Source organism: Lepidochelys kempii, chromosome 5 (assembly GCF_965140265.1).
Source record: "Lepidochelys kempii isolate rLepKem1 chromosome 5, rLepKem1.hap2, whole genome shotgun sequence".
NCBI classification, from domain to species: domain Eukaryota; kingdom Metazoa; phylum Chordata; order Testudines; family Cheloniidae; genus Lepidochelys; species Lepidochelys kempii.
The window spans coordinates 26639946-26663548 of record NC_133260.1 but is presented as its reverse complement, the minus strand read 5'-3'; the positions used below and the strand labels follow the sequence as shown (position 1 = coordinate 26663548).

At 43.8% G+C, this 23603-nt stretch overlaps 1 protein-coding gene across 18 annotated transcripts in view; it reads left to right on the top strand.

Annotated features, from left to right (window-relative positions):
- The window catches only part of CPLANE1 (ciliogenesis and planar polarity effector complex subunit 1), a 180190-nt gene that overhangs the window by 78579 nt on the left and 78008 nt on the right, over positions 1-23603 (top strand). For all 18 annotated transcript variants that reach the window (XM_073343782.1, XM_073343779.1, XM_073343777.1 and 15 more), the window contains 4 exons: positions 3111-3272; positions 3433-3541; positions 13436-13742; positions 21218-22154. In XM_073343782.1, coding sequence (XP_073199883.1) covers positions 3111-3272; positions 3433-3541; positions 13436-13742; positions 21218-22154 — 1515 coding nt within the window. The remainder of the gene's footprint in view (positions 1-3110; positions 3273-3432; positions 3542-13435; positions 13743-21217; positions 22155-23603) is intronic.

Here is a 23603-nt window from a genome sequence, read left to right as displayed (position 1 = left end):
ATGTTAAGTTGATAAGAATGTGTTTAGTCTGTATGAAATGCTTGTAGGATGCTGCATGCATTGGCCTTATAACCTCTAAAGCCTAATGTATAAAGTTATTGAGTATTTGCATTGTATACTTCTGTAATTGCATAACTCACCAAACAGGAAAATAAGCATTAATTAAGATAAAGTGCTTGTCCTGAATACAAGATAGCCTGTTGAAGGCAAATAAAGAATTGTATAGCATCAAAGGACAGAGGCCCTGTTGAATGCATTTCTAACTCCCTCCGGGAAGGAGAGACCTACTCCTGAGCTTATCCCATCAGTTTGGACTCTGGGGTGGAGGGAATAAAAATACCTGACAAGGAGAAACTTTGCTCTTTGGCTGTTTGGACTCTCACAGGGCTGGAACTACAAAACAGAAGCAGAGATCACTAGGGTCAACCTGGGTTAGCCCTAAAAGATATTCAGTGCTGATGATTTATTACAGCTCTGTCACCTTTTGGAACCGTAGGCTGTAACTCATTTGTGTATATGTTGCCTTCTTTAACCTGTAAATAACTCTGTCTTTTCCCCTAGTTAATAAATCCTTAGTTGGTTTACTGTAGGATTTGGGTATAAGCATTGTCTTTGGTGTGAGATCTGGATTACATATTGACTTGGTATAAGTCTCTTGGGACTGGGAACAATCTGAATATTTTGTGATCTTTGGTGCAAGTAAGTGTTTATCACTTAGTCCAGTTTGCCTCGGTGGCAAGATAGATTGGAATGTCCAAGAGGGCTGTCTGTGACTCCACGGTAACATTGTTATAGTGCTTCAGGAGTTCACATTTGTTACTGGGTTGATGAGATCTAATTATAGAACATACAACCAGTTTGGGATATGTGCCCTGCTTTTTGACAGTCTGTCCTGAGGTTGGCACTCATGGCTGAGTCATTTGGGGTAGCGTGACAGTAATAGTAGAACCTTTCCTCTGATGATGAAGTCTACCCCAACATGGGACCTCAGTCAAGTCCTATCAGCATACATAGACACTTAACTTTGTTTCTTAGGCAATCTTCATTAGAGGTGGACTTTCTGGTTACCATCCCATCAGCTAGAGGAGTAGATAGCTGGGGGCCTCCATGGCCAATTCATTTTACACTATCTTCCACAAAAGCAAAGTTTTCCTGAGATTACATTCAAAATTCACCCCTAAAGTAGTCTCAGAATTCCACCTAAAAAAGGCCATTCACTTACCTGTCTTCTTCCCAAAGCCATATGCCACCACTGAGATAGGCAGCTGCACACTCTAGTTGTTTGTCGAGCCTACAAAGGACTAAAGCTTTTATGAAATTATCTAAATTTGTATCCTTTATGGAACATAAGTGAGGGAAAGTGATTTCTTCTGAGCGACTTTCCAAATTTTGGGCTGCATCTTGCTCTGTTATGAATTAATGGTGACTCCTACCAGACAAAATTTTGGGGGCCAATTGACGAGAGCCCAGTCTGCATTGGTCGCCTTGCTATGAGATGTTCCTCTCCTGGAAATCCGTAAAGTGGGGCTCTGTTCAGACTTTCACCAGACATTATGCTCTGATGCAAGCTTCTTCAGCTGATGTATAGTTTGGCAGAGCAGTCCTTCAGTCAGTGATACAGCCAGGGTTCTTGCGTCAACCTTTTCAATGAATCCTGCTTGTGAGTCACTCACAGTGGAATACTCATAGGAACCATCATTCGAAGAAAGAAAGGTTACTTACCTTACAGTAACTGGAGTTCTTTGAGATGTGTGGTCCCGAACTATGACCTTCTACCCACCCTCTCTTCTTCCCCTATGCGGTGGAGTCTTATCCTAGGGCTGTTCATGGTAGAAAAGTAACTGGAGAAGCAATCGGTTCATAACGTCCCTTATGCCCTTTCTTTGGAGTATGAGGAGGAGAGGGGCACAGACCAACAGACCTTGCTACTAAAAATCTTTCAATGTCAGGTGCATGAAGCGCACGTGCATCCACCGTGGGCTACAGACAAGGACCACTCATCTGAAAAAACTCCAGTTACTCTAAGATATGTAACCTTTCTCCTATAAAATGATCTCTGGAGATTTGTTATACACTTTTTATGACCTCTTGAAAGAACTCCATTTCACTCAGTAGTACAAAATGTTACTCTAGGATGCTGTAATTATACTAGTAATATATGTTACCAAGAAAAAATGCTGTCCATGTCTATTATGCTGTACATCTTTAAAAATGTTAGTAATGTTATTTTTCCTGGGACCTTAGTTTATTTTTAATTTGAATTAGAGACATACATCACAAGAAATATAGCATTTTCTGCATTTTTGTAGCAATTACAATAATACATTCCATGCTTTTTTATTACCTATATTTAATGAACTCATTAAACATGTATATCACAGATGGGTTGAAAAATATCCAAAATTCCTTGTTTTACCAGTCCATGAAGCTAATCTGGTACATGAAATTAATATAGGATAGGTCTTAATGCTCAAAGAAACTAGGATGGGGTGGGCAAACTTTTTGGCCTGAGGGCCACATTGGGGTATGGAAATTGCATTGCAGGCCATAAATTCTCACGAAATTGGGGGTGGGGGTGAGTGCTCCGGCTGGGGGTGCAGGCTCTGGGGTGGGGCCAGAAATGAGGTTGTGGGGTGCCGGGGGGATGAGGGCTCTGGGGCGGGGCTGGGGATAAGGGGTTTGGAGGGCGGGAGGGGAATCAGGGCTGTGGCAGGGGATTGGGGTGGGGTGGGGGGGCTCTGGGTGGCTCTTACTGCAAGCAGCTCCCAGAAGCATGGCCAGGGGGCTCTGCCCACTGCCCCATCCTCAGGTGCCTCCCCTGCAGCTCCCGTTGGCCAGGAACTACAGCCAGTGGGAGCTCGGGGGTGACACCTGTGGACGGGGCAGTGCGCAGAGCTGTCTGGCCACGCCTCTGTGTACTACGTAGGAGCCAGAGGGAGGGTCATGCGGGCTGCTCTCTGGGAGTTGCGTGGAGCGGGGCAAGCCCCAACCCCGCTCCCTCACTGGAGCTGAGGACCAGATTAAATCATGAAAATTGCCAATAAGTATATAGTCTAGCTGGAATTTTTCATGTATATCAATTAATATATATCTGACCATTTATTTTTTAGGACTGCAAGAAGGCTGAATATGATGCCTCTATAGTTGAGCATTGTCTCAATGCAGTGGAATGGGCTTGTCGAATGCTCCCTTTTGCTAGGTTTATGAATGTTGAAGAACTTGTTCAAGATATAATTCTGAGCCTTGTTGGAGAATTACCACCAATCAGAAAGGTAAATGAAGCTAAAACCACAAAAGATATTGAGAATGACAAAGTTTTAGCTTTCTTGCAAATGTTATTTTTAGAGCTATGAATAATACAAGTTTTGCTGGGAGTTTTGCTATAACTTTTTTCCATCAAAATTAACCCTGAAACTGATATATTTTGTACAGGTGGCAGACATTTTGGTGAAAGCATTTCCTAATTCTGAAGATGTAAGAGTTCCATTAAGGGATAAATATCATGCTCTTCAGCAGCGACTTAGACACTGTACTGTCAGAGGTAATGTACATTCTTCCTCAGGGAATATAAAACAGGCTTAGTGACTTCATTGCTTTTTGGGTTTTCTTATGAACAATAATACTGCTAACATTTCTTTAGATGAGACATTGAATTATTGGCTTTTGTCTAGGTAGAAGCTATGGATATCATGGTGCTTTTGAAATGAGAACTGTAGTGTTCTTGCCAACAAATCAAGTTCAAGGCTGGAATTTTCAAAAGAGCTCAGTGTTGGTTTGACTTTTCTTCCACTGAAGTCAATGGTAAAACTCCTATCAACTTCAGTGGGAGCAGTGTTAGCCAAACACTGAACTCTTTTGAAAATTCTACCAAGGTTTGAGCTATCATTGAGTTAATGGCTGCTCATTTTGTGTACGTGATCGTTGGGCTATCAGTATTCATCTCCTTATTTTATATTTATAAACACTTTCAGATATCATGAATTGAAAGGTGCTGCATAAGAACAGTAGAAAGAAAGTACTATTCCATTATTCTGTAATGTTTAAAACAAAAAAAAAAACTTTTTTGGTATGATGGCAGAATAATTAAATCAATTTTTACAGTACTGCATATAAACACTAACACTTTCAAATTTTTTTGTTGGTGGTTTTTAAGAATTATCCTTACAAATAATGGCAAAAGATATTACTCCAGATGAAGGACTACAAGCTTGCCTTATTTCATATTTAGAACTCAAGTTCAATATCCATCCTTTAAAAGCACCTAATTTAAACTTAGTGTTTTTCTTTGAGTGATGGTCCGTACGTGTATTCCACACATAGGTACACATGTGAAGCATGCACCTTAGTTCAGAGATTTTTAGTAAGCAGTGTTCATTGCTCTGCACATATGCAGTTTTATTCCTCATGCTCTGAAATTAGAGTACAAGTATAAGTAGTGCAGGCCGATGCCTCTCCAGTTCCTTCTTGGTGCCTCATGGCCTAAGTTGGACTCTTTTGTCCACAACTTCTATCATTGCTTCAATCTTTAAATATATAAATTTTAAATAGTTATTAATATTTTAGCATTTCACTCTTAGATTTATAGCCTTTAGAACTTAGTTAGTTCTCTTCCCGTCTTGGGGAAGCTCTAACCAAGGACAGGGTCTGTGCTCAGAGTCTTGGGTATTAAGAATTGCGTTTTATGCCCCTACTCCTTTTGACTGAGCAACGAACACCAACGTTGCCTTTACTGCCTTGGTGAAGCTTATGTCTCTGTGCTGTGCGTGGGTAGTATAAATAGCACTGTGCAGTCTGACTGCCCTCAGTTCCTTCTCTGCTGCAGAGCCCAAATGTTACACTCCGAAGCAGAGGGGGGTAGTTGAGCACATCTCAAAGAACCTCAGTTACTGCATAAGGTTAGTAACCCTCTCTTCTTCTTTGAGTGATGTCCCTATAGGTGCTTCATTGTAGGTGATTATAAAGCACTGCCCCTAGCTGGAGGGTTGGGGCTTCAGAGCGGCTGTTATCGCCGAGGATAGGATCATATGTCCAAGGATGGTGTCCGTCGAAGAATCCTGCAAGATGGCATAATGTTGGGCTAATTTATCAGAGGACGCGCACGTGGCAGCCCTGCATACATCTATTATGGGAACATTATTGAGGAATGCAATGGAGGTTGAGAGCGCACATGTGGAGTGTGTCCTGATAGAGGCAGGTGGTTGCTTATTGTGAAGTTCGTAAGACGTGTCACACCTGCTGCTCTGAAATCTCATTTTGGTGTGGGAGAATTTATCCCCACAACCAGTGCGGTGTTGGGAAGCTGGGAAGCACTCTTATGAGTATGAGACTCAGTCTTTCTCAAAGTCCACATCAAAGAAGTTGGACTCACTTGTAAGCAAGCCTTCCAGCTTGGCTTATGAGGACTTGGTATGTTCTAAGCCCCAGAGGCATGAGAAGAAAGCCCATAAGCATTGGGCTCTGTTGGTACCAGACCATGTTCCATTGGTACCGTCATCCCTAGCTCCTCCCAAACCCTGGGAACCATCAGCACCAAGAAAGTCTGATCATCACTGACTTCAGATACTATCGTCCTCACCAGCTCCAATGACGCAGACAGGCTGAACTCCTCTCACACTAGGGAGATATGAACCTATTAGAACCCGACAGGACATTTTTGCTCTTCTGGCTGTGGGATCCCTTCCTCGATTGGGCCCCTCTCTTTCCAGGGAGATATCACCTCTGAGAGAATTGATTGCTGGAAGGAGCTTATCACCCCTCTCATATACAAAATACACATCCAGTCCAATTGTAGTGCCCTACATATCCTTCGCTGCCCAAAAGACCCACACAAGTTTGAAACCAGCCTCCACCTCATCTAACTTAGAGCTGCTGATACCCCTTGACATCGGGGCCTCTGCAACCACCTGTCAGCCTCTGCTATGGAATATATTGGGGGACTTGGGACCCCTGCAGTAACAATCCAATCTGCCAGGAAGTCACCCCTTGCCTCCCCTCTATGGGGATGCTTAGATCTGCTCCCAGAGCTGACAGAGGAAAAGGAATATTATGCTCCAGATCCGGCAGCTCTATCAGAACCAGCAAGACTGCTATTGTCATAACTGGATCAAGTGGTGACTTCTAAATCCCCTTCTCCTGCCAGTGACTTCAGGCAGTTCTGGAACCTTCTCCACAGAGTTGCTGCAGAGCTTCAGATCCCCTTGAGAAGATCCAAGACTCCCAGCACAAACTTCTAGACATCCTGCATGCTTTTGGACCCAACAGAACAGCTCTCCCCATTAATGAAGGCATACTGGAACCAAGTAGAACAGTTTGGCACACCCCTGTCTCTACCCGCAAAAGGCCGGAGAAGCATTATTATGTGCCAGCCAAGGATGTGGAATTTTTGTTTTCTTATCCCAATCCCAATTCACCCGTGGTCCATGCTGCTTCTGAAAGAGCTAGAGAGCAACATCTCTGGTCTGCTCCTGCTGGCAAAGAGGACAAACACCTAGATGTGCTGGGAAGAAAGGTCTTATCATCCAGCCTCCAGCTCAGGATAGGCAATTACCAGGTGCTACTGGCTAAATAAGATTTCCTGACCTATGCCAAGTTTGTGTCATTTACTGACAGCCTTCCGCAATGGGACAGAAGGTTTTTTTTTCAAGTTCTGATTGGCGAGGGCAAACTGATAGTGAGGATTGCCCTCCAATCTGCAGCTGATGCCGCTGATGCCTTCTCTAGAGCTATGGATACTGACATCATCATGCGCAAGGAGTCATGGCTCCATGCATCAAGGTTCCATAGGGAGATCCAGAATACTATCGAGGACCTTCCCCCACCTTCAATGAATTGCACTTTTCAATCAGAAGACTGAGTCCCTCCATATCCTGAAGGATACCAGGGCTACCCTACATTTGCTGAGGATATCCATGCCTGCCCCTAAGAGGAAGTTTCATTGCCCATGGGCCAAATCTAAATATACAGCTCAGTAGTTCTTCCATCAGAGGCCTTATGAACCACCATGTAAGAGACAGGGGGTTCAAAAGTCCTGATTCCTTATGCCGTCTGCAACAGTCTCGGCATCTCAATCCCCAAGAGCTTATTTTTCATGGGAGTTTGAGAGCTAAGAAGCACTAAGCCCAACACCTCCCGACTCCCACACACTATTTGGGGGTCATCTAGCAGTCTTTTTCAACACCTGGAGTGCGATAACAATGGTCAAGTGGTTGCTGAACATAATCTACTCTGGCTAGATGATAGACTGCATCCCTACCTCCTCCAAAACCCTCCTCCTCACCACTCTCATGAGACCATTCTTATGAGAGTATTCTCACGTGAGGTGAACTCCTTACTGCAGCAAGGATAGAACATGTCCCTCTGTACTACCAAGAAAGAGGGTTTTACTCAACTTGCTTTCTTATGCCCAAAAAGAAAGGTGGTTGGAGACCAATCCTCAACCTCTGCCATCTCAACTGCTTCATTCACAAACTCAGATTTTGAATGGTCACATTGGCAGTGATAATTCCATCTTTAGAAATGGGCATGTGGTTCACAGCTCTCAATATGAAGGACACCTACTTTCATAGACATTCATCCCGCCCACAATGCTTTCTCAGATTCATGGTAGGCTCTGGCCATTTTCAGTGCAGAGTACTCCCCTTCATAATAGTGACTGCCTCCAGAATCTTTATCAAGATATTCTCAGTAGAAGCAGCCCACATCAGACGTTGTGGTCTTATTGTCTTCCCCTACCTCTAGGGTGCGAAATCCCACCAGGAAGCTTGTGTGTCAACTTCCAGGATGCTACACCTCGTCTGTTCAGTGACAGTCAGCATAAACATAGAAAAATCTGTTCTCACCTCCACGTTATCTCTGGATTTCATTGGGGCCACCTTAATGCTATCACTGGAAGAGTTTACCTGCCCAAGGACAGGTTCCAGACCATAAACAAAATTATAGCTCATGTCACAAGCAACCCTTGAGTGCCAGTCAAGACATATCTGTCTCCCCTAGGCAGGGGTGAAAGTAATTTAAGGGACTTACTAATACACAGGGCTGGGGTTCTGAGCAAGAGGGAGGGGTGTCTGTGTGTGTGTGTGTGTGTGTGCGCGCGCGCTAAACCAGAAGGGGCAGGGCCTTTAAATCTCCGGGCCCTTTATATCACTGCCAGAGCTGTGTGGTAGTGGCGTCGGGAGCCTTGGGCCCTTTAAATCACTGCCAGAGCCTCATGGTAGAGGTAGCTGTGGCCAGAAGCCCTGAGGCTCTGGCGGCCATTTAAAGGACCAGAGGCTCTGGCCGCTGCCGGGAGCCCAGGGCCCTCTGAAATTGGCAGCCTGGAGAAACTCCCCCTGCCGGTGTGGTTGGCTCTGAACCGGCTCTTGCCAGTACGCTGTACCAGACTGGACTGGCTTACTTTTACCTCAGCTCCTAAGTCATATGGTCTTGTGCACCTATGTCATCCCATTTTCAGGACTCCATTTTTGTTGCCTTCAAGCTTGGCTGCAATTGGTATATTCCCCAAGCTGTCATTCCATAAACCTCCTGGTGACAATTCTAGCCAAGTTACTAACTTCCCTACTGTGCTGTACAAATCCTTGTCAGGTATATCCCTTTCTCATTCCCTCTCTGGACAGTACCATCATTATGGATGCATCCCTATTAGGTTGGGGAGCCCACATGAACTGCCACACAGCACAAGGTGCCTGGACATCTTGGAGGCCAAGATGCGCATCAATATCCTGGAGTTGCAAGCAGTATGGTAGGTACGTGAGTACTTTCTCCCGTTCATCTGCGCTCACCATGTCCTTATAATGTCTGACAATGTTATGACTGTTATAGATCAACAAACAAGAGGAAGTGAGAATCTGCCTCTGTGTGTGTGCAGAAGCAGTCAGCCTGTGGAACTGGTATATCAGCAATCAGATCACTGTATTGGCACCTACTTCCCAGGGAAGCAAATCACATTAGCAGATTCCCTCGGCAGACAGTTCAGTCAACCACAAGTGGGAGCTACACGGCTCCGTACTGCACAATATGTGAAAGTTCCTCACATTAGTCTTTTGGAAAGACCATTATCAATTCATAGTCCTCCCATTTGGACTAGCTACAGCACTAGGGTCTTTACAAAAATCCTTTAAGTGGCAGTGGTTTAGATTAGAAGAAATGGCTTCCTATCTTTCCATGTCTCGACGACTGGCTCCTGATGGGCAGATCCAGCAGGGAAGTCCAGTAGCAACCCTGTTCCTACTCCACCTACTGTCTTCCCTGGAAATCTGCGTCAACCATAAAACGTCCACTTTCAGTCCCACAAAGACTATGATTGTGTAGGGGGGACCCTGGATTCAACTACTGCAAGAGCCTGTCTCCCAATGGAGAGATTCTTTGCTATGAACTAATTGATAAAACAGATCACCCTCCGACCTTGGACTACAGTCGGGATCTATCTGTCCGTTCTAGGGCATGTGGCCTTATGCACCTATATAACACCATTCGCCAGGATCCATCTCCACTGCATAAACCTGGTTTCAGTCTGTCTACTCACCATATAAAGATAACATCAGTGCCAGAGTAACATTTCCGGCCAAGATTACAGTTTGTCTCCTGGTGAGCAAACCCGGAGAAGGTTCAGGTTGGAGTTCCTTTCCTAACACCCAAAGTGTCTATCATTACAGATGCTTCCCTCTTAAGTTGGGGAGCCCATATGGACAATCACACTGCACAAGGCACTTGGATCCATTGGGAGGCCAGGAAGTATATCAACTTTGTGGAATTAAGGACAGTGTGTTGGGCCTGCAATCTGTTCCTTTCTCTCATCTGTTCCAACATGTCCAGGTAATGTCAGACAATATAATGACTGTCGTTTACATGAACAAAAGGAGGGAGCAAGATCTTTTCCCCTGTGTGTTAAGACAGTCAATCTGTGGAATTGGTGTATCAGAAACCACATAATCTTTTTGCTGGCATACCTGCCAGTGTGTAGAACTCCCTAGCAGAGCGTCTTAGCAGACATTTTTCCACACACACCATGAATGGGAGATTCACAGTTCTGTCTTGAACAACATCTTCACCCAGTGGGGAATGCCATCATGGGACCTCTTCACCTCACAAGTGAATAAGAAACTACCTCTGTACTGCTCCAGAGCAGTTCTGGGACAAGGCTCAAGGGGTGATGCCCTTTTGCTAGCCTGGATGGACCACCTCAGATATGGCAACCCTCCCATTCTATTAACAGAACAAGTCCTGTGAAATATTTGAGACAACAAGGTTTGGATCATCCTCATTGCACCCAACTGGCCAAAATGGTTTTGGTTCTCAGACTTCAACATCTGACCATTTCTGGATCTACTGATGTAACACAACAGTATAACCAGGTACTCCAAATGGGGACCACTACAATTCAATGCCTGGTATTTGGAAGGGCATTGGCCATAGGGTGCTCATGCTCAGCAGTGATCCAATTTGTCCTAACCTAAAGCGGGAAGAATTCTACTAGGAGATGCTTTTTGGCTAAATGGAAGCCTTTCTCCCCTTGGTCACAACAGCACCAGTTATTTCTATAGTCTGCTGAAATTCCTATTATTTTAGATTAATTACTTACCCTTAAGATGTTAGATTTCTCTGAGTTCCCTACACGTCTAGTTCACAGCAATCAATGCTTTTTATTCTCCAGATGAGGGCCATCACGTCTTTCCTCCAATGATAGTGGATAGTTATCCAGTGACAGGTAGATTCCTGAAGGGATATATTAGAACTTTCCAACCAGTGGTATATCCAATACCACACTGAAATCTCAATCTTGACCTTTCAGTTCTCACCAGACCGCCCTTCAAACCATTAGCTACCTGTTCTATGTCCCATCTGTGGATGAAGGTTGCCTTCTGAGTTGCCATCACATCAGCCAGAAGGGTAAGCGAACTGAGAGCTTCCATGGCAGATCCATCATATACCATTTTTCATAAAGCGTCTCTCTGTGCCTCCAAATGGAATTTATCACTAAAGTAATTTTGGAGTTTCACATGAATCACTTACCAGTTTTCCCCCTAAAATCACATGCTTCTGATGAGGAGAGAAGACATCACTCCCTAAATGTCTGGGTGGCACTGCCATTCTATCTAGAGAATGAAAGCAACTAGAAAGACTCCTAGACTATTTATCACCCTGAAGAGCGATCAGTGGGTCAACCACTGTCCACGCAGTGACTCTCCAAGTGGATGTCAGGCTGCATCATCCTTTATTACCAACTAGTACACATCCCACCCCCAGAGGGAGTGGGAGCCCGTTACATCGGAGCACAAGTGATCTCTCTGACATCTCTGTGAGACTATCTTTAATAGATATATGCAGGGTGGCTAGCGTGAATTCCGTCCACACCTTTACATATTGCAGACTACTACTGCAAAAACAGCTGTGGGGACGGCAGTATTAGAGATATCCATAGCACCCATCTCCTCATGTCCCCTCCTGATTGACTTCTGCTCACTAATCTCCCATGTGTGGAATATATATAGGGACCCTCACTCGAAGAAGAAATGAAGGTTACTCATCTGTAACTGGAGGTTATTTGAGATGTGAGGTCATTATCTGCATTCCACTCCCCATAAGTAGAGGGTATAATAGGCATGGGGAAGTTAAATCTCTCCTGATGCAGCCGCTGCCGCCCCACTGCTGGACGCTTGGGTTGTGGTGGCCTCGGCTGTGCTTTGCGTCTTCCTGTCCCTATTCTGCCCCTTTCCTGATGCCCCGCTGCTGCCTGGTGAGTCCCTCTTTTTGTCCACTCCACCTCCACCTCCCCCGCCCAGGCCTCGTGTGTGGCAGGGTGTGTGGGTGGAGAAGAGGAGGGATGTGGGGAGTGATGGGAGCCTCGCGGGGGGCAGGGGGTGGAGGAGAGGAGGAACGTGGAGAGTGGCGGCATGGGGCACGGAGTGGTGGGTAAAATGTGGGCAGGGCTGCAGGCAGAAGAGGCAGGACAGGGAGCTAGTCTCTCCAGAAAAAGCTTCACCTGCTGCCCATGCCACTACCCACACTCTATTCCTATTGCTGTGGATCATGACTGCATTCATAAGAGAAGGAACTGAAGAGGCATTGATCCACATTGCCCCTTACACCATCAGTTCAGAGCATGAGGAGAACAACAGCGCATGCACAGACCAATGGATGCTGCTTACTAAATATTTCCGAACTCTCATGCATGGTGCTCATGCATACCCACTATGGCCGAAACATTAAATAAATATGATTATTTGAGACTTGGTCTCTATAGTTGAGACTACTCAACTTTTTGTTTTTGGTGTGGATCCAGTGTACAAGGAACTGGACTGAGATCTGTTAATTTTGTATAAGTTAACAGGTGATAATATCTTTTGGTGTCTATTCTAGTCCCCTGAGTCTTCCAGAGCCATATTCCATCCCTAAAATTTGATGATTCAGTGATTTTTAGGGCAGCATACTAAATAAATTTATTACAAAGCTGTAAAAGGTTCCTTTGATGGCACTTAACTATTGCTTTACATTTTTAAATGTACAGCCATTAACTAATGTCCCTAAGAGATGGTAGGTAAAATATTATTATTAATTTTATTTCTGTTTTACAGAAATTCAGAAATGTTAAGTGACTTTCTCATTTAAAGCTGCACAGTGAGTCAACATCAGAATTGGGACTAGAATTGGTTCCTTGTGGGATGCTTAACCTCTAATTCACTGCATCATTGACCGCTAATATTCATTAGATTTTACAAAAATTGTAAATTCATTAGCTTTTCAAGAATGAATGGGAGTTCAAAGGCAATTACTCATTTTTGGTATGCATTGTATATTTTGTATGCATTTGTCATTTTGAATATTACCTGTTTTGCATAAACAGTTACCTGTTTGTGTCTGCCACTCATATTTTGCATGTACAATTTTGGGTTCTGTGTTGAAAACTTGTTCTTGAGAGTGTATTTTTCTCAAATATATGAAACGTAACCAGGGAAACAGTCTGATGGACTACTTCTATAGAGGAAATAAACTGATTGTCCACAGAGTGCTGTCATAGTGTAAGCAAACTTGACAATGGGGAAGAATAGAGATTTTTCTTCTAATCTCTTTAGGTTCTAGTAATCTTAATTGTGATTTGAACCAAAAGTAGATAGAAGTGTTTCTGGCAGACATGCAATTTTGAAAGTGATGGTGTTTCTTCAGTTAGAAAATAAATAGTAACTACATGAATCAAAACAGCCTACATTTCTTTATAGCTATATAAATTTACAAGTTGTAATTAAGTAAAAATTATTCTAAAGACCTACTGCATAAGTAGAGTCCCAAATACTAAATAACTTCATCTTTGTTCTGGATATAAGTTGGAATATACTTTATGATTGATTTATGTCCTGCTAATCTTAGAGAATGTGAAATGTATGGACTCCACACTCAAAATCCCATCTCTTTGTCCCCTCTCTCTTTTTTTCCCTTTGGTTAGGATCCAAAAGTGAAGAAATGATGTCTGTTGTTATCCAGGCCACCCACAAAGTGAGGCTGAAAGCACTGAAACGTGTAATAAGGAACATAGGTCCCATTGAAATGAGTATCTGGGAGCCATCGGAAGAGGAGACACCAGATGATGAGGCACATTGCTATGATAGATTCTCATTAGGGACCAGTCTAAGCAGAAGTACGCTCTCTGATTGTGGAAATCCTCAAGTATATAGTGATGCTGAAGCAGCAGATACACTCTCTGAAGCTTTGCTTACAGAAGAAACAAGAAATCAAGCACCTTCACCTCAGAGGTATTAAAAAAGTAACGAATTGAGTTCAGTCAAACAAAACATAAAGCTACTGTCAGATTGTTTTTCAGTACAGTTTCACCACACCTTTCACCTGCCTCCCAGCTACTTAATACTCAACTGAAACCATTTATTACCTTTTTTTCTTGTCTTTATTATTGCATTTGTTACAGTCAACAAATATAGACTGAAGGAAAGGGAAAACTTGCAGAGCCAGGCAGTCGGTGTGCTGGCAGGGAGTGATGGTGGGCCTGTGCAAGGAACTCTGGAATGGGAAAGAACTTTTTTAAAAAGTGAAGAGGATTTGTCTGACTACTACTTTTGAACCTGAACCTTTCTTGTCTCTTACACGTACACAATTGTTTTGTGTGATAATTAGATTAAGCTGTTAATCCATTTTATTTATGCATACATGCATACCGCTCCAGTCAGCAGCCAGTTTTATTGGTAGCAGGGAATCACAGATGAATATTGGTTTATTATCTTCTCTTGGTCATCCACCAGACCCACTGGCAGCTGTTCAAGGGCACTAGGCCCCAGTAGCTCCCACTGTCTTCCCAGCCCCCTGGCTTAAAACTCAACTGATAGCAGATTCCAGGTAGCCTACATATTGCCCTGTCCCCTGACATTCCTACAGACAGGAGCTGCTGTCTTCCTAATGTCAGTGAAAATCAACAATATTGGACTTCTTTTCAAGTATATGTCCCTATGGGTGCTCCACTGTAGTGTGTACGCATCCCCGTGTGCACTCAACCAAAAAGCAGCATTTGTGGGCCCATACTTGTGCAGAGCAGCTCCTTGTGCTCCCAAATGAGGGCATATAGGGAGGTCCTTGTTGTATCCCACAGCTGTACAGAGCAGCTCCTTGTGCTCCCAAACGAGGGCATATAGGGAGGCATGGACCCATTGCCACTCAGTTCCTGTGGCTCACGTCTGAGCATTTGTGTGTCTGCTCTTCTCAGCTTCCCACTCTTCTTATCTAGCTAATTTTATTAGTCCTTTTCTTTATGTAGTTTGGTTATTTTTATTTTATTTCTCTTTAGTTCCAGGACGGTTGTGCTTCAAAGAGGGTTCCTGCCGTCCCTCTGAATTTTGGTGCTTTAGCACTCTGAATTATGCCAAAGACCCTAGGCTTAAAGCCCTGCCAGACCTTCCACAGGTCTTTTCCCCATAGTTCTGAGTCATCAGTACTGCACACAAAGCAGCGTGCAGAAATGTCCTCCAGTAGACAGCACAGAGATGCGTACAGGGCTTCTACTCACTCTATGGTACCATTGCCGCCCTCTTTGAGTGATGGTCCTTGTTGTATTCCGCCTGAACCAGAGCTTTTCAAAGTAGTAGTGTCTATCGGTCCATCTATCTATTTGTGCTTCCTGCCCTCACTCGTTTTTGCTCAGCAGCAAGCACCAAAGCTGTCTGTACTGCTTGGGGGAAGTCCATGTTGCATCCAGGTGCAGTGTCTGCCTCTTCTTCCCTGCCCATACCTGGGAAGGCTGGGCCCTGTGCCTTAAGCAACCCTCCTGGAGGTCACCATGGGACCATGGTTGAATCCTAGCTGGGGAGCCTTTCTGTACATCAGCCTGAGCAGTCCAGGAGTGTGCCTCCTACTGTGAAGTTCCAGTCTGTTTCTGCCAGTACCAGGGCTCAGTACCCCTCACTGCACCTGGCTATGAACCACGGAAGCATGCGCATAAGCGTGGTAGTGAGTCTTCCTCCGGATCCAAGAAAGACATTGCACCATCCATGAGTTCTTGTCCACAAGAGCAAGAAGAAATCATTGTTAACTGGATCTGCCAGTCCCTGTTCCTGAACCACGCATCACTCCTCCATCAGCTCTACCGGCACAGCATGAATAGTTGATCCCAAGGCAGGCCCTCTTACCAGCTCCGGTTCAGTTCATGGACCAGTGCCAGACACCGAGGAGAATCGGATGTGCTCCTAGTCCTTATGAACTCTGTGCCCTGGAACAGACGAGGTCTCCCCATGTTCCGGTCCATTCACCTGCAAAGAGGGCTCCTTCTACATTGGATCTGCCATCCTCTGGTTGTGTTCCTACAGCACACTCCTTTCTGTTGGCGCTCCCATTCGTATAGGACTCCAGTTCCTCTGAGGATTTGGATACTATGCATGACTACCAGAGGTTTCTGACAGTAACGTGGCAGTACCCTTCTTTGCCTAAGCCCATGAGCCACTGGTACCTGGCTCCATGGACACCACCACAGCATCAGCAGGATCAACCAGGTTACCTATATTGGAGCCCAAGGGTTTCTGTACTCCCATCTTCCACCTGATTCCCTGGTTATCCTGGCCGCTATGGAGCGGGCCAAGCAACAGCACCCACGCTCCACCCCCCTGACAAGAAGGGCAAGAGGTTAGATCTTATGGGTAGAATGGTCTTTTCCTCAGCCAGCCTCTAGTTCCTTATTTCAAACTACCTAGCACTGATGGCCAAATATGATTTTCTGAACTGTGGGCAGATGGCAGATTTTGGAGATAAACTACCTCTTCAGGATCATGCCCACTTCCTGAATCTGGTTCTGAGTCATTGGTACTGCACACGAAGCAGCATGTGGAAAAATCCTCCAATAGACAGCATAGAGATTCATAGGATTGCCTTCCTTGAACTAGAGCTCTGAGGTCAGAGAAGTTCTTCATCAGACTTCTCTGGTACCATGCACATCTCCATTGGACTGACCTATGTTCCAGGCCCTGATACCGACCCAGACTTCTGGCTACTAGAGTCTTCGAACACTATCCAGATTTTTTTCTCCAGAGAACTTTTCATGCTGGAATAACTGGAGTCTCCCCTCCTACAGTAATAGTAATGCTAAGGTTGTTGGGAATTTACGTCCCTGCAACAAAGGGATGGTTTAGCAGATCCCAAATGGGACAGTACCACCCACAACAGACCTTTCCCAGACCTTCAGAACTTCCGAGGAAGAGCGGCAGACCTCAGAAAATGGAATTGCCTCCTTTTACAACTGCACCATTGGCATCTCCCTGTAAGAAACAGTTTTGACATCTTGGTCCAGGACCTAAAGCAACCTATTTCTCCAGATCCTTTGCTGCACGATTCTACCATCCCCACCCCCTTTGGAGACCATTGTCTCACTTCCTCCGAGCCTGGGAACACGTTACTTCAGACAAACGGAACTTGGAGGTGATCATCATTCACTTCCACTTTATCTCCACTTCCCTTCACCATCCCTCTTCAGGGATCCTTTTTATAAGGAGCTGTGGACCTCTTGCTTTAAATCTCTCCTGCTCTTGGGGGAGATTGAACTGGTTCCCCAAGAGTTCATTGGAAGGGGATTCTATTCCAACTATTTTCTAGTTCCCAAGAGGATGGAGATCGATCCTCAACCTCAGAAACTTGAACCCCTGTGTACTTTTGCTGCACTTCAGAATTTTTACACTAGCTACCATAATACCAGCCCTAAATCTAAGGGAGTGGTTCGTTGCCCTTGACCTCTGGGATGCCTACTACTATCATGTAGGTATCCATCCTTCTCACAGGCATTTCCTATGTTTTGTAATAAGCTCAAAACATTACCAATATCAAGTCCTATCCTTTGGGCTCTCCATAGCCCCAAGGGTCTTTACAAAGGTCTTCTCAGTGGTGGTGGCCCACCTGTATCAGTCAGGCATCACAGTAATTCCATATCTGGATGACTGGCTCCTCAGAGGTCACTTGGCTCTAGAGGTCCAATCAGCAACCTCCAGAGTGCTAGCCCTATTTCAGTCTCTGGTCCTTTGCGTCAACCTGAAGAAGTCTACATTAACCTTTGTCTAACTTCACTGGAGCCATTGTAGACTCCATAACTATCAGAGTCTACGTGCCCAGGGAAAAATTTTCCACTTTGTCCAATCTCATATCTACTCTACAGCATGGTCTGCAAACAACTGAAAGGACCTGTCTGGAACTCCTCAACCATAAGTCAGCCTCTATGTGCATTGCACTATGTGCGAGACTGCACCTCAGTACCTTCAGTGCCCCAGACAGACACAGTCTCTCCAAACAAATATTACCTCTGGAAGTTGTAGACTTGCTAATGTGGTGGACAGACCCATTGAAGGTCTGCGTGGGAAACCCATTCTCACATCCTGTACTATCAATAATCCTAACAATGGATGCCTCTTGGATTGGGGGGCAAGCAGTTCCCACAAGAGATTATGCTCCACATTAATGTCCTGGAGTTGAGAGCAGTCTATCAACACTTTCTTCATGACATGCAGGGCTGCTCTGTCAGGTAATGCTGGATAACAGGGCAGCAATGTTATATAAACTGCCAAGTGGGAGCAAGATCCCAGTCCTTATGTATACTATCACCAAAATTGTGGAACTGATTCATCTCCTACCAGATAAAAATCTTGGTGGTTTATCTACCAGGCCTCCAGAATACAGTTGTGGACTCCATGAGCAGAAACTTCTGTCAGGACCATGAATGGGAGCAAAATCATTCTTTAACATCATCTGTCAAAGCTTGTCTGACATCAGTGGACCTCTTTGCTACCCCGCCCTCCCCACCGCCCCCCAACAAATGTGAAGTTGTCACCATTTCTACTCCAAGGGACAATGTGGTCACAACTTCTTAGGAGATGCTCTGATAGCGCCACAACCCCATCTCTTGCTGTATGCTTAACCACCTCTACCTCTCATTCTCACGACCTCTCAGATTGAGACAGGAGAAAACACAGGTCATTCTCCTAGCACCATCATGGCTAAGACACGTTTTGTATTTGAACCTTCTTCACCTCTCAGTGGTGACACCGTCCTCTCTGCCTTCCTCTCAAGAAGGATATCCTTTCTCAGAACTTAGGCACCCTGAACCATCTCAACACCTCCGAACTTCAGGGCATGGCTTCCAGGTGCCTCTTGGGCATAGAGATAACCTGTTCAGATAGGGTCCAGTCAGCCCTCTTACGTAGCAGGAAAGTTACTACTTGCAAAACTTATCTGCAAAAGTGAAAACGCTGGAGTTCCTGGTGTTCTCTTCACTCCCTCAATACTCAGAAGTTCTGTTTACCAAAATGCTAGACTACCTGTTGTACTTAAAGACACAAGATCTGTCAATAAGCTAACTCAGAGTTCAACTGGCTGCTGTCACAGCCGTCCACTCACCCTTTGAAAGCTTCTCCATTTTTTCGCCCATTCTACTGTGGTCAGATTCCTTAAGGGGTTTACGCAATTTGTTTCCCCCACTATGGAATCCTGCTCCGCTGTGGAACTTTATTTTGGAGCTCAATGCCTTAAAGCAGTGGTCTCCAAAATGGGGTGCGCAAGACCATCCCTGGGGGTGTGCGGCAGGAGGAGCACTCCTGGACCTTTGATTCTTCGATGGCACACCGGAGGCAGCTCTTCTCTCCCCACTCTCTTTGATGGCACACTGGCGGCAGCTCTTCTTCTTCTCTTTTTGCCTCCCTAGAACTGGCCCCGGGGGGTGTGCGATCCAAAAAGTTTGGAGACCACTGCCTTAAAGAAACACCCTTTGAACCAACAGCTACCTGTTTTCTTCTCCACGTCTCCCTCAAGACATCATTCCTTATCGCTATCACTTTGGCTAGGCAAATGAGAGAACTAAGTGAACTCATGGCAGACCCATCATTCGTGACCTTCTCTAGAGACAAAGTCACACTATGTTCCCATCCTCGCTTCCTCCTTAAGGTGTCTTAAGAAGGAATACCATATTAACCAGGAAATTCATCTACCATTGTTCTACTGAAAGCTTCGTACTTCTAGAGAGGAGGCTAGCCTGCACACACTAGATGTCAGAAGAGCTCTTGCCTTCTTCATAGACAGAACCAAGATCTTTAGGACCTTTGCCAGATTGTATCCTGTACTGGAAGGATGATAGGTCACCCTATTTCCACACAAAGACTGTCCAAGTGGGTTTCGGGTTGTATTTTAACATGCTATGAGACGGAGGGAAAACAACCACCTCAGAGAGTGTCAGCACACTCCACTAGGGCTCAGTCTACATCTATAGCCCTACGTTGAGGTCCATGGGTTTCAGACCGTGGTCCAATGGGCTTTTAGGAGCCAGTATGTTCCAACCCACCACTCAAGTGACCTAAGTCACTATAATTTGAAGCTTAACTTCAGTTGAGTATTTCAGTCCTGGGATCTGATTTGGCAAAACTCCAAGGGTTCTTATTGGTTCTCTGTTTCTATTTAAACCAATCAGAGGAACAGGAAGTTGTCTGTGCAGCTGGGTTTTTCTCTGCTTAAGACTGCCTCTGCTGCACTACCTTCTGCCTGACTCTGACCTGGCCTGCTTCTTGACCCTGACTCCCAGTCTCTGCCCTCTGATCTCCTGGTTACCTTACTCTGCCTGACTTCTGACTCTTGGTTTCCCCCTTGGGCTCTCAGATTCCCTTCTCCTGTTATCCACACCTGGCCTGCCTCCTGATTCCCGACCCCCGCTCCAACCACTATGTCAGACTGCCCACAACCCGGTCACGACACTTTATTGAAAAATATGCCCATCTGCAGGACTGCAGCTTGTCCTCTGTTCACGTGTTCATCAAGCATTACACCATCTTACCTACTTCCAGTGTTTGCCAATGTGTTTGCGGCTCAAGGATTGGACCCTTCAGTTACCATACAAAAATAAAAACCTGTGGAAGAGATCATCTTCGACCCTGAGGGATCACTGCCGCTGGGTGATTCATCTGCTGTCCTCCTTCCCCTCTGTGTGGCGGTGGGTTCATGTGTCCCTGTATGCCCTCACAGAGGAGCATAAGGAGCTGCTTTGCGCAGTCATGGGCCTGTGAACACTGCTTTGTAGTCTCTGGTCAAGTGTGCATGAGCACAGGCATGTCCTACAGTGGAGTACCCATAGCTACAAAATATCTCAAAGAACTCAAGTTACTGTACAGGTATGTAACCTCTGCTTTTTGGACTCCCACATCAGTTTCTGTCACTATTCATGATCCCTGTCATCTAACTGTTCATCATCCATCAGTCCCTCATCCCCGCTGTATCCTCCCTCCATAAATACTTAATCCTCTATTATGTCCTTTGTTATTCCTGTGACCTTATCCCCTCTGCACAATGTCTTATTTCCCCTTATACTCCCATTCTCTCACCCTAAAAATGTAATAATTATTCTGTATAATTTACCAAAGTAACCATACATTCTTAAAGTTACTCCGATCCTCCTACCCTACCATTTATTTTTTCATGTTTTCTGTTCTTAGATTGTAAATTATTATTAGCAATAAAAGTTACTGTGATACTTCTAAGTTAATATTGGTTTGTGAATTATGACTACTACATTTTGTCTATTTTGCCACCTTTACATTGCATTAATGTGAATTTTTGCAATTAATTTCCTATTTTTATTTAACAAAAGAGAGAAGAAATTAAGAGAACTGTTGCATTAACATACTTTATTGAATTTAATTTTTTTTTTTAAAGAAAGTATTAGAGTTAGCCTTCTGATTTTTTTCTGTTTTCATGTTTTGCTGTATTGTAGGGAGACACGGCCTCACACAGAAGAACAAACTGGTAGTAAGAAAACTGCATATAAGATAAAATATCTTAACTGGAAAGCAAAACATAAAGAACAAAGTAAAGTTTTGCCAAATCAACATACTTTGCCTGTGGTAGGTGCATGGGAATTTGAACGTGATGATGATGAATATGTTAAGTTCTTAGATCTCTTTTTGAGTTACATGCTTGAAAGAGACTTTAACTGCAGTGATCCTGGGATTCCTTTTCTGACCAGCTTTTCTGAACTCCTTAGAGAACATGAACTACACTCTCTCCTTTTTGATGTGCATACAACACTGAAACGTCGACAGGGCAGAACTAGTAGCCAGAATGTGTTTAGAGCTGGTTGCTGCTATGCTGTTACTCTTGCATCTTGTGATTCCAAACCAGCTTCCTTGTGTAATGAAAAGAAAAAATATTTGGAAAACCAAATGTCTGTTTCAGTTCTACAACCAGCAGACTCCTTGCTGTGTGACTCAGTGAATGGAGTAAAAAAATACATGGGAAAGAAAGGTTTATTTGGTCTAAACCACCTGTCAGTTTACAGAGCACAAGAAAACAAGCAAGAAATAACTATTACACCCATAACCCAGACCTTGTCTGACCATGCTTGCTCTAGTCTACAAACTTCAGTGACCTGTAAATATACGTACAAAACAATTCATGTGAATGATGTTATACCAAGAGAGGAACTTTGTCTAGAACTGAAGAATAAATTTAGCAATATTGCAAGACTGCTTGAATGGATGATCAGATGGTCTGATAGGAGATTGCTATATGACACCAACAAAATAGAGTCATTTCAAGAGAGCCGCCCAATGATGCATGTGAAAACATCAGCAGCTGCTATACTTACATCATTATGGCTTCTAGGACGACCCTATTGTGATGAATCACAAGCTAGGATCACTAGTTTTAAGGTAAGGGGATTGAATAAGTATTTAATAGAGAGAGCTAGGATTGTAATTAATTAAACTTAAAATATTATGCATTTGTGTATTTTAATTCCTTTTTACATGCATGAATTTAAAAGTAGATATTTTAAAATGCAGTATATAATTTAACTTTTTCCCATGCCTTTTAAAAAAATATTCATCTAATATAGACACTAATCCTGCAAGTTGTTCCATACACATGGACCCCAGGCATCTGTGCAGAACCCTATTTAAATAAGTGGAGCTCCAAGTAGCAGCAGTGGTTTGCAGGATCATGGGCTTAATTTTGACTGGGTATTTATTTATTTGGTTGGTTTTTTTGGCTGTTGAAAAATAATTCTCTACAGACATAGGAAAAAAGGACATTAAAATATTCAAATGTTGCACACCATTCTGTCACCTAAACACAGGTTTTTTGTTTTGGTTTGGTTTTTTTGCTTAAGAGTATTTTAAACATGCTCAAAATATTAAGGATGTTAATTCATGTTCAGTGTCACATAAGTAGTCAGCACCTTGCAAAAATGGGTGCACAATGAGCAGAGCTGTGAATATCGTAAAACAAATAGGAAAAAAGTGTGAGTAATTTCCATTACTTGGGAAGATTGACAGCAATTTTAGATAACTGAAATCCATGTTAAAGATTTCATATGTGTGTTTCTGTAATTTCCTAAATTACAGCAGGAATGCCTGTAACTTGTACATATTACCTTCTAAAACCATAACAAGACAGAGGGGACCAGAATCCTAGGGGATAGCGAATTGACTCATAGGAAAGCACTAAATACCATATGTTCGACACCTTGTTGAGGAACACATTTTAGATAAATGTTGACAACCAGGTTATATTTTATCTCAGTGAAAAGATTTGCCATGTCAAAGTGACTAGTAATAGCAAAAAACAGCATCGCATAGTCTTTAAAGCAACAGAATTACTGAACACAATGTAAATGCTTGAGACTTTTACCTTCTAGCTGCATTCCAGGTAAAGATTAGAATACTGAGTATCAACCTCTCTATAAGGAGTTGCTAGGAAGAGATAAACATTCCAAGAGTGCTGGAGTTCTTTCTGTGAGGTATTTTTATGGGTGAGAGGACTTGCGTTGTAGATATAGCTCTATCGTCTGTTGTGAGATCTATGTAATTTATCTAGATACTATTGTATTTGAGTAGACGCTTGAAAATTTTGGCTTTAAGTGTCCAGTTTTGGTCGTGTTTGAAGAAATGTATAAGGTTGAAAAGAGTACAGCAGAGAGCAACAAGAGAAAAGGCTCATATGAGGAGAGACTTGAAATTAGGCTTATTTAGCTTTGAAAGAGAGGATTAAGATTTGACATATTTAAACTGGCTAAGTGCTATTATAAAGTTAATTTTGCATTTCTGCATGATGTTACTGGATAGGTGAGAACCAGACATTCTAGGTTTAAAATAAAAGGA